Genomic DNA, 12,539 nt, shown 5'->3' on the forward strand with positions numbered 1-12,539 from the left:
TGCCCACAAATGTCAGAGCGAAATATCAGCCATCGATAGCTTCCCTTAAAATCTTACCAAGAAACAGGATTGACTAGGCGAGCAATCAAGAGGCGAGGCAGAACATGCATGCAACTTCTAAGAAAAAGAACAGTCAAGCTACGAAAAAAATGATACCCTGAATTTCAACAAAGGTACACAATTCGTGTCCTTTTTCTTGGGTCTTGCACGTCTATCAAACTTCCAACTAATTTACAAGAAACGAGAAAACCAGGTTACAAAAGAATCTGACTAGCCATTGTACAGCTTGTTAGATACAGCAGCTGTAGCAGTACGTATGATAACAATGCTCGTTAATACCCGGGGTAAAATGTAGTCTGCGTCCTCTGGCATCATGTACAAAAAGTTGCAGCTTCCTCATTTCAAGTCCCGGGAAATAATCTGATGAATGCGAACTCCATTAAATCCTTGAAGCTCCCAAAATTGAAGTGTAAGCCCTCCCACCACGCAGGAAGGGGAAAAAAATGAAAGAATCGCGAGATGAAAAAATTGGAGTCAGCAGCAAGATGTGTCCACAAAAAATACCCGTAGAAGAAAAAACAATCAAAATCTATTTCGTCGCAGATCACGTGACCGAAGATGATCTTGAATCTTCTGTTCTGTTCACACGGCACATGCAATCTGGGCATGGATAGGAATATACAGAGTCATTTGGCCGTTTGAGTTCAAATCCTTTAGAATCGCTGTGAGACCGCATATTCATCATGTGTCGCTTGAAGCTCTTCCATCTGCGAAAAAAGAGGAAACACAAAAACGCCGGTGCTTGTTTCAGTACAATAATGTGCATTCTAAACAACCAAACATGTTCAGGCTCCAGTCCCCTTCAATTCTTTATCCAATCATTTTAGTCCAGCACCACATGAAATGCAGGGTCAAAATCAAACTCAAGTGTGCTATCTGTGAAGCAATATAAATCCATACCCGATTTTCGGATTATCAAAGAGCAATGCTAACTTTCGCTTGTCTGGCCTGATTGTCTTCGAGTGTCCACCATACAAGAATCTTCTATGACCCATCAAAAAATGGGGGAAGTTGCCACCCTGAGTTGTCACAAATACCTCACTGTGAAGACACACAGTGTAGTCTATTGCAGCCATCCTGGATGAATAATTCTGGAAGCAGCAACTCAAGTCAAATCAATGACACTAAATCAGGCCTGAAGATGGATGAGAGAAAACCACAAACCATACAGACCTTGAATGGATCAAGTTCCTCATCCAATGCCAGCATGTCTTTAGTTAACAGATTTGGAAACATTTCCAACAGCGGGGCCATGTATTTTTCAGAATTGTAAATCTTTCCAGAGGCCAAATAGATATGCGTGTTTTTATCAAAACCCATGCCCCTAAGCATCAATCCAACCTGAGAAGGTTTAAAAAATATCATGCTATGAGAAAACTAAACCAAAATCCACAAACCTACAGGCAAATGTATAAGAAGCTTTACAGTTACATAAGCAGAAGGAAGTTTTATTTACACCTCATTATGTTGAGAAGTCTCAATCTAAGGTAAGAAAGCGATCAGAGTGTTTCATATGCATTCACCAGTGCTTCATGGTTGGGTCAATACCTGCTTTCCTTTGGACTTTGAATTTAAACTAGTAGTGACAAAATACAGATTTTGCATGATGGCTCAAGAGAATGTGAGGTTATGGGACCACGGTTTCTTAGGCCATACACAGTGCAGTTACTTGAAGACATGTTGAAAGCTGTTTGTGCTTCCTAGGTTGTAAAACTGAACCCATTTCTCAGTCATCTCAGAGCTAGAAGAACATATGCACGTACTTATCCACCAATTTTTAAGATAGTAACCAAAAAACAGCTGAAATATTTCCAGTTCACTTTAGAATGTCTCAACAAGGATTCCCAACACAGGAAAAACATTGGCAACGATTAGCATTCACAATAGTTTCTACCAAAGTGTCAAGCATGAGTATTTTACACCTCTTTGACCATGAAGATCATGTTAAGAGAACACATGGAATTGAATTTTGAGTATTGCTTTTCAATGGAATCGAGTAACAGAATATGAATGTATATTACCTCTAAAGGAGTAAGGGGACACTTCCCATTGAGCCTAATTGCCCCAGGACGTATAGTTCGACCAGGCTTTGTAAATTTTCCTTTCCAACCCCTTTCCCTCGCTTCCTTCATGTCTTTAGCTTCTTGCTCTCCACCATCAAATACACAGCAAGAGAAAGCAACCATGTCCTGCAAGTGCACATTTGCGATCAATTTAAGATTTCACCCAAAAAATACACAACATTGTTGGTTGTAATAGTAAACAACACTAGCATTGAAACTGCTAATTTAATGACAACTGACCTCTTCAAAGCGAAGATGAACAGAAACATACTTTCCACCATGGCTTGCGCTGCGTTCCTTCATTCTTGCTACCAATGTTTCTCCCATAGTTAATATGGGATTTGAGAACCTTAAAGCTTCATAATTTGCCAAACATCTAAGCCGTTGGACAGCTGGAGGAACGTCAAATGATAAGCGATTTGCAAAAGGAGAAATCCTTATGACCCTGAGACGGTTTTCAAAAATCATTGCTTCAAATTAACAATCATAAAAATTGATTGCAATATATTCAGCAGTCATTGGCAATAGACACAAAGTGAGACTCGTGAAACACCATCAGAATGTGCCGGTGTCATTCCAAAGAAAGACATCATTGTGGCGTAGAAACACCAACAAAACCAGAAACAAGAGAATTAATTCTCTAGAAGAAAATTTATTTTTTCTAATATCAATATATGACGTTCATTATGAATGTCTGCATATGGTGCTTATCTATAGGCAACAAGAAAAATAAAATCAGAAACCTACTAAATAGTTTTAATTCATTAAGGAAACTAAAATAAATTAAGTTCCTATTTAACTACTAAATAATAAATGCAAATATTCCTAAAAATACTACACTGAAATAATCATACAACATTAGAATTCCTAAACAGTAAAATAATAATTCCCAATGTTGTTTTTCCTCATCCCCCATCACTGCCTACCTACACTTCGAACATGTTTGCATCTCATGTTGGTTATAATAATCTCTCGAGAAAAGCAATCAAAATAGGGAAAATAAATCAGAGTAGTCAGGGTCAGAATCTAAGGTTTAACATCAATACAGTGATGCAGACAACTTCAATGTTAAGATGTAATTCTCTTTTACAGAGTGAAATAAACTGTTATAGAGCAATACAAGAAAGAAGTTATCAATTAATTACAACAGACTCGATTAATTTGACCAAAGAAAGTGATCAATTAATAATGACAGATTAGATTAATTTGACCTTGACAATCATTCATAAATAAATACCAACAAGTCCAAAACTTATTTGTTTAACCACCACGGGGGCTGCCCAAAACCACATCTTAACGCATAAATGGATGGTATGGTTATCAGCACAAACTGAAACATAGAATGAAATGATGGAGGGGAACACCTGGAATGACTTGCTGTTTAGATGGAACACAGTTGGCAAGTTAAAAGGTGGGAAATGTATGTTGTAACAAATAAGATTACAGCTTTACCACTCACCTTTCTTCCAATAGCCTTGGAAGGACAACATCCCTGTAATACTGAACAGGTGCCCATGCTTTTACTCTGAAGTTCTGGACATTAGTCATGTTGTTATCATAACGCTCCATAAGATATTCAGGAATCTTATCAACCACCCTTACTACATTTTCCAATGTACTGATAAAATAGTCCTCATCATATATGTCTTCGAATTTGCTGCATAAGTAAAACCCTGTCTCAGCTGCTTTGGTCTATATGAAAACATGTCTCTTGGACCAAAATATTATTATTTACACATAAATTTCTCATAAACTGTGGAATAAAAACAATAAAAGGATTTCACTTGTAAAAATGTTGTGCTTTGTTCACAACACAATCAACAAGTACAAAAATGAATAAAAATCATCAATTTGTTTGCCCAACTTCAAAACTGCTCTTTTTCTCAAATAGAAATTTTAGATCATGGATTATTTACATATGCATCTCTCTCATTCATGAGCTAGTTCAATGAAAAAGGTAGAAGATAGTCAAAGGAACCTCTCAAACCAAATGCACACCTTGCAGAAAGCATACTTAACAATAAGAAATCAACTTAAATATTTCTCACAAAATATCAATCTCCAAGAAGCATATTTTTCAAGAGGTAACATGTGATAGGGTGGGAACACATCTAGCAACCACTAGACAAACCGGCTTGTAATCTCCCTCATAAAGGTAAAAACAAAACAAGCTAGTAGCCACAACACAAACCAGTTTAGAAAATCAAAATCATCTATCATGATAAATAATCCACCCAAACTACCCATATGTAATTTCTTCTGACCATATTTAAAATAGACCAAAGCATCTTATTTCTGTCAAGATGCCAATTCTGTTAGGAATTCAAAAAACTGAAGTTTCACAACTTTGTGTGCTTGGTTGACTACCAAAGATACAGGGAAAATGTGGTAAAGTAGTTGCCCGTTACCCAACAAAATGCTATAGTTCATAGCAGCAAACATCTGCCATGAAATCTAGTCCACATGGAAGAAAAAAGTGGGAATTGATAGCACATCAATCAAGCCCAAACTTTTACAATAATGCACACGGAAAAACATGGCGGTTTAACTGCAACCTACACCAAAAAATTACTTTGATCAAACCTGACATATATAATAAAGTTGCATCTTATACAACTATCCACCATAACTACTAACTGAATTCTCGCCTTAATTGTTGAAACTACAGCTAGAGTCAAATGAAGAAAGCACAGTTCCAAAGTTTTAATATAAGCATGCAACTGTTTGCTCATCCACTCAACCCTCAAGCTAATTTTTCAAAGCAAACGAATATGCATTTGATTTGTTTATCAATGAAAATATCCCAAAACAAAAATATCATCCAAACTATACCCTCCTAGAAGCCAAGTTTGAGTGATTTGAAATTGACTCTATCATGGCCAAATTTTATAGCAGGTCTTACAGAGAGAATGCAAAGGGGAAATCTCAAAAAGTAATCAAGTATATCTGACCAGCATATGTAAACATGCATGAAAGAACCAATGCTATACACCATTTAGATATTAAAATCAAAATAACTAAACCAAATCATCCATTATTTGTATGACTTGATAGATTGTAAATTATCTCAATCAGAAAACTCATACAATCTAACATGACATATGCATGAAACAATCAACCACAATCAACAGGACCAAGGGGAGGAAGATGACAAATCCAAACAGTGTCTAATAGATAATCTAATGGAAACTCTAGTGCAGAATTAGTGTCCTACTAAGAGTTTTTCAGCTCATACAGAGTAAGGAAATAGTTTTTATAATATATTTTGGCAGATAAAATGTTGACAGGTATCACATGAGCATGAGTTGTTGTAAGTTTATTTGATTTTAGCGTGCATTTAAGCAGTAAGCTAAGCAGCTTCTTATGGCACTGACCAAATTGGGAAATCTGAGCATTTCTATGCAGAATGCAATACTTAATTTACAGAGGCCTTCTACAATAGATAGGTCAACTTATAGCCATATTAATATCCCAACATCATGAGTACCTTTTTATCAGATTACGCTACTTGAAAAGTGATAATACAGCATATGACATGGCATTCCTCCAAGTTACTTCAGTAGTTCAGTTCACAAGTCAAACCAATAAAATCTCGTACTTTTTTTCTCTCTATTATGACATTATTAGGCATATGGACCCAATAGATTACTGAAGAACAGGTGTTGACAAACCTAGGATCTCTCCAGATGCTATGATAATGAAAGTTAGGGATGAGGAGAGTTGCATTAAGAAAGCCCGCCACAGCAACCGCATTGCATATCTACAAGGATCCACAACAATTGTGTTGAGAATACAAAATTGACAATTTTTTAAATGAACAAGAAGCTGGCATACTAAGAAAATCATGAACATTTATGACTATGAAATAAGCAAAAAGAAAGAATGAAACCAACCGAAGTTCTCTGCTGATTCAGACCACCATTTGCCTCGACATAGATGTAACCATTTGATTCAGGTAAGCCTATCATGAAACATCCACAACACTGAAACTTGGTAAACATAAAGACAAACATGACTAACACTTGGACAAGAAACATGTAGGACACAAAAAAAAATGAAAAGGAAAACATGATTACAAAGATATTGGCAAGTATTTATAGTAAGGAAAACATATTATTTATCTCTAACCATTAAGAAAAATCCTCCTGATATTCTATGGCATAAAAAAAATTCTTGAATGATATTGAGACTGAAACAGGTTGTTAAAGGTGGGAGTTACAATAATACAGTCCTGTATTAATATGAAAAAGGTAGCATTGGTTTTCTGCTGTTTCATAGCAGTAAGAGTGACCACAAGAACAGGTATTCATGATGCAAAACCAGAATTAGATGTTATGTTTGCAATGGTGAGCCAAAAAAATAGTAGCAATGATTTGAATATAGTAAAATAATATTATTCCAGTATGGTCCAACTTATGATCATTAACCATATAAATACCAGAATGCCAATTTCAATGAGGCCCAACTTCTTTTGACAGAAGAAAGCAGGCACTGGATTGCAATGCAGGATAAGTATAAACAGTGAGAAGTCAATCTGCAGACCAACTGCCTCAAAACAACTTTGACCATTATATTCAGACAGACTTTTTCATGCACCTGTACCTTCTCTATATCCATACAAGAATGATGCAAGCCTAGAAACAAGTGCCACGCACAAGTGCACACAATACAGCTACTGTTAAAACAAATGCAACAAAGCTTCATTAACATCCAATTACATCTTATTAAGGAAACCATATTTCTGCAACTAAAAAGATCCAAGTCCAAGTATCTTGTACAGCAGAGATGCATAAAACTAAAGCGAGCAAAATTAATTAATATTGATAAAAGATTTAAATCAAACAATTGCATCAATTAAAACCCTACATACTATTCGCAACACTACAATTCAAAGACCAGCTGGTCAAGATATAGCATAATGAAGCTCCTTGACATAATCCATACCTTCAGAAGACTTTTTTATGCACTGTCTCCACTCACCACTTCTATACGAGTTTTTCCATACAGTTGATAGCTACAAGGAATTCAATTTCTTATCAACACGGACTAAAACATGAGTAAAGAGTAAATCATAAACATAAAAATTAATGCAGGAGTGATTCTCTAGATAGCCGTAACAAGCAGCCAAGCACAATATATATATATAAGGCATTTAGAACTATAATAATGCATTTATCAGAAATAAGTTCTATCCAATTCTATAGACATTGCTATACATATCACAAATTGGAGCCAGCTGCATCCGGCTGCCCCGTTTTAAAAATGAAACAAAACTAAGTGATAATTAAAAATTTAGATAGTTAAGTCACACTTTGATTCTGATTTACAATTCATGCGATGCCAAACAGTTTCTACTGCAAGATCCCAACTTTCCAAATCATGACAGAAAATAAAGAAAGAAATAATAAAAAGCGCACCGCATCAGCTGAAGAATTATCGGCATCCATTTCCGGTCGAAGCTTCTCATAAATCTGAGGGCTCCGATAAACCGAACCAGGAGCAGGCTTATGGTCAATTACAGGGCCAACATCGAACGAAACCGTTCCCATGTACAAAAGCATACCAGAAATATAAATGAGAGGAGCGAAAAGGAAAATCCCCTGGCGGCGGAGGAGGGCAGAGAGGAGGAACCAAGCGAGGCGGTGGGCGAGGGACCTTCCTGGCGGGTAGGAGGAAGGGGTGAACCGGCCAGACTTGGACCGGCCTCCTCCTCCACTTCCGTGACGGTACCTAGGTGAACGTAGCGGCGATTGAGGCGGTGAGGGTGTTGTGTGGCCGCTGCTAGGTATTCTATTGTAAGCGTGCATTTAGTAGGATTGCAATAGTAATTCGATTTGGATCTTCGTCGTTTTGATTACTAGTTCTTTGCTACGACGTGTCGTCATGCATATCTGTGTTTTTAGTGCTCTCCCTCTACCTCTCCCCTCTCTTTCTTGATTTCTCCCCCACTCTTCTCTCTTGTTTGGAATGGTTTTAGAAGGGGAAAGACAGAGAGAGAGGGGGAGAGAGCACGTGGTGGTGGGGAGAGATTGTGCATGGAACGAATGTATTTAAAAAAAAGAAAAGAGGGTGTTTTGATGGTGGGACTCGAGAATGGCTACCAAATGCTGCTGTTCTCGATGAGAAATAAAATACGTTTAAGATTAGATCGATGTTGTTTTCTCTCTTTTCGCTATTTCTTTGTTTGAAAATTTAAATGACGCTTCAAGTTAACTTTAGCATCCCTTGATCTCTTTTCTAGTAGGAAGATTTTAGAATATCCTGGAATAATTAATAATATTAATTTTATAAATTTACAAAAAAAAATGAAAAAAAAAAATCACATCCTAATCTATAATTTTTTTTATATTTAGAATATTTTTTATTTTTTTTATATAAATTTACAATTTTGAATGTTGGCAGCAAAAACTGACTTTGAGGTGTCCAATGATTTCTGTTTTTAAAAATATATTTATTTTAAAAAAATCAAAATAATTTTTAGTGTTTTTTTATGATTTTGATGTAATAAAAAAATTATTTTACTATATTTTTTAATAAAAAATACTTTTAAAAAAAATATTCTAAACCACACTATCTTATACACACACCAACCAAAAAAACAAAAGCATAAAGAACACATGATATTATTCAAAGAAAATGGTAGTAAATTTGAATCCCTCTTCAATATCCTATAAAACGACAGATGCAATAGATTTAAAATAAGGGATAAAAATAACCTAATCAAGGGGAGTTTTATTATTTCAATAAAAAATATTTATATTTGTTTTTGTATTTTAAAAATATTTTTAAAAAAATTTAAATCTTTGATTTTTTTATTAACTTTGAATTAATATATTTTTAGTGTTTTTAAATTATTTTCATATATCATGTCAAAAATAATTTTAAAAAAATAAAAAAATATCATTAACATATATTTTGATATGAAAAACTATTTAAAAAATAACCGCAATAACATCTTTAAACAAGTTTGATTAGTGAAGGAGATTTTTTTCTTTTTTTTTGTTTGAATACTGGAAAGAGAAATTTATTTTTAATTGGTTAATATGAGAAGCTGTTTTCTTAAAATTATTAAATAATAATAATAATAATAATAATTTCAGTTAACGTGTAAATAATCCAAAGATACCTTGATGTTATATATATAACATAGTATTATTTAAAAGAAAATTCATTGCCCTACATTCAATATTAACAACTCATGTGCCCGTTGACCGAGAGCACTTTTCATTTTCTTATTTATTTATTTCTTAATGACGATCCACCTGTTGCATTTTATTCTCGCCTTTTATTATTTTTTTGTTCTCTGTACAATTAATTAATCATATGAAAAAGTTATTTGGATTTTTCCAGGATTTATAAGCAGCTTGGGATCAAATAGCTCCCATTTCCTGGACGAAACCAAGAAAACCAATAGAAAGGAATTGTAATTTGCGTGAGGCTGCTTTTTTATTTTTATTTTTATTTTCTTAACGTCAGCAAGGCTGCATCAATCAGCGAAATTAGAAGAGAAGGCGGTTCACAGTCGGCACAGGACAGCACTTGTAGTGCAAGTAATCATATGCTATCAATGCCCATTATTTTCGAAGGGAAGCACGTGCCATGACGGGGCACAGTTGAGTGGCGTCACTGGCGCGTTGTTGGCTGCCCTCCCCTTCGTGTCTGCTACCTGCCCACAACAAAAGCACATGCACTCGCTTCCAACTGCTTTGATTTTGTTAGGTGATCATTTTCTTGAGTATTTTTTATTTAAAAAATATTTTTTAAAATTTTTTATTTTAAATAGTTGCTTTTCAAAATCATATAAAAACACATGAAATATAATTTAAAATAAAAATTAATTTTTTTAAAAAATATTTTTACACTACAAAAATAAAACAAGCAGTGATTTCAGCCATCATCACAGCGCGCATTTTCCCTTCCAATTTTCTTGTTCCTTTTATCTTAAGCTATACTCCCCACGTTGTGATATTTATTTAAACCCAGAGATGACTGATAAAAAAAAAAAATCTCATGGAAGTACCAATTGCCAGTAGAAATCCTGCCAAAAACCTTGGTAAGAAAACCACAAAAGAAACATCCCCAGTGGCTGGAATGTAGGAACTCTAAAACATTCCTGACGGAAACGTAAACTTACAAGTTCGAATGTAGCTCGTAGGGGACTGATTTGAGCTTTAATTGCCTGTTACGATCACCTTGTGATGTTTGGTAGAATGATTATAGTTTTTAAAGTGTTTTTTATTAGAAATATATTAAAATATTTTTTTTATTTTTTAAAAATATTTTTAATATTAGTGTATTAATCTAAAAACATTAAAAAATATTACTATGAAACAAATTAAAAAATAAAAAGAATTTAATTTTTTTAAAAAATATTTTTAAAATATAAAAACAAATCATTCATAAGAAAGGATCAAAGATGCTAACTTTAAACACAGACATTAAATTTGGAGAATATCACAACCTTAATCCCTAAACAAATGGTGCCTTTTATTTTAATCATGCCAGATGCATCACAGGCATGTGAATTGAAGATAATGCGGGGAATTTTTAAATCAATGGAAGCAAACTCATTTATGGGGACACTCTGTGCTGCGACACCTTTATTTTCGCCATTGGCTGGAAAACTTAAATAATTCTAATCCAGGTGCTTCTAGTAGTTATTTTATGTTCTTGTGTCCATACGGCAAGTGCGCATGGATGTCTTACAGAAACGCATCACTGCAGTTTTGTCAGTCATGGCACCCTCTTCATGTTGGTTATTTAATTTAGTTGAATTTAACTACTGATCTGTTTTCTTGCCCTGTTTCCCCCTGTTGGTTGGCCTGTGATTGCTTTATCTCACAGATTTGTGTTCTTACATGAAAAAGACACGAAGCAAAAATTTAAAAGAGGGCCAATTTGATTTCAGGACAAGCAAGTTGGGTTCTCGGTACGTGCTCCTCCAGTGACCAGACCTCTATTCACTGCGAGCTCTGTGAAAAACCCCAGCACAAAAAACGACAAGTGGCCCTCTAATTTCCTCGTCTTCCGCTTCGTAATTCGTCCCCCACCGAAACGGGTTGGACTGGGATCCGTGGTTTTATTTTTTAAATCCTAGCCTTAAAATTTATATTCCATTTCGGGGTGAAGCTGTTACTGGAATAAAAGGGAAATAATTAGGCAAATAAATGCAGTCTAGATTTGTATTTCCTTTTTCAATATTAAATCAATGATTAAAAACAATAATTAAAACTAAAAATAAATATGAGAAAAAATAAAGACTTAAAAGAAGCATCAGACAAAGACTTAGAAGAAGCATCTCTAAAGAGAAAACATTTTATTTGCTTGTAATATGTTTTTCTTTCAAGATGTTAGAGTTTTTAAAAGCAACAAAAATTCTCCAAATCTTTTAATCATATTTTTAGTAATAAAATATAAAAAAATACGTTGAAACTTGAGAGAATTATATATATATAAAAAATTAAATTATACTTCCAAATCCTTTTTTCTATTTCAACTCAACTTTTAGTTTAACAAAGTTTAGCAATCGATCTAAATTGAAAAGCCAGGGTTCATGTCACTTTATCTCAATCATCCCCAAAGCGTTCCATCTGCCAAGAGCAGCAGTTTCCTAAGATTTGTTCGGACGAGGAGACCATTAAATCAACCAACCATGCCTACAGCTCACGGTCTAAAAGCAATTGACAATGAACGGGGACATCATGTGTTGCTTTTTCCATGATCAAACGAGGCGGGTGAGGTTGGCTTGAAAAGTTGCCTCTCCTCGTGTGCTCGATAAGAAAAGCAGCTCTTCAAACTTGGGTAAGGGGGCAACGGGAAGAAATGGAAAATCGATTTTCATCGTGGGTATTCTCGTGTAAGCTAGAATACATTTTCTTTAATCTTTCAAAAATATTTAGTTTTTCTTGTCGACGCGCAAACTATCCTAGAGATATTCTTTCCACCCCTGAAAAAAAAAAGCAACACGAAATTTGCCACCGAAAAGAGCACTTATCTTGGCAAATCAGGACAGCGACTCACGTTATGGTCTCTGAGATTTTCCAATCAGACAGTTCATTGCCTAGTTAGCCTATCCGTTACACTTTCTCACCATGTTGTTGTGGGGCTACTAAGAAACTAACTCAAGGTCGTCCAGTTGTCTTCCTTGTTTAACTCCTCAATCACGGCCTCAGGAGACGCAAGCACACGGACATGGATGTGAGAACAGACAGTACTTGAGGGGTCAACCATGTAGATTGGAATTTTGGGCCTCACAAGATGATTTTGCAAATTACTAGGCTGGCAATAAGATTGCAGTTGAGATCAGTTTCCTTTTTTTAATGTAACTAAAAAATTTTATATTATAAAAAATTATTTTATATTATTATTAAACTTGATGTCTCTGAATCCTTTTGTCTATACTAGTTTAAAATTAAA

General features: G+C 34.8%; 1 protein-coding gene across 1 annotated transcript; it reads right to left on the reverse strand.

Annotated features, from left to right (window-relative positions):
- Positions 1 to 138: 138 nt before the first annotated feature.
- Positions 139 to 8,309, reverse strand: LOC105135458 (O-fucosyltransferase family protein). The gene is made up of 10 exons (XM_011040330.1): positions 7,541 to 8,309; positions 7,068 to 7,137; positions 6,017 to 6,084; positions 5,795 to 5,883; positions 3,583 to 3,780; positions 2,364 to 2,568; positions 2,082 to 2,249; positions 1,234 to 1,401; positions 961 to 1,151; positions 139 to 767 (listed from the first exon to the last, which is right to left on the reverse strand). Exons 1-10 carry the CDS (start codon positions 7,928 to 7,930, stop codon positions 605 to 607), a joined length of 1,710 nt encoding a protein of 569 aa, XP_011038632.1. The 5' UTR covers positions 7,931 to 8,309; the 3' UTR covers positions 139 to 604.
- Positions 8,310 to 12,539: the final 4,230 nt, after the last annotated feature.

The sequence above is a fragment of the Populus euphratica genome, unplaced genomic scaffold, assembly GCF_000495115.2.
Source record: "Populus euphratica unplaced genomic scaffold, PopEup_1.0 scaffold123.1, whole genome shotgun sequence".
NCBI lineage: Eukaryota > Viridiplantae > Streptophyta > Magnoliopsida > Malpighiales > Salicaceae > Populus > Populus euphratica.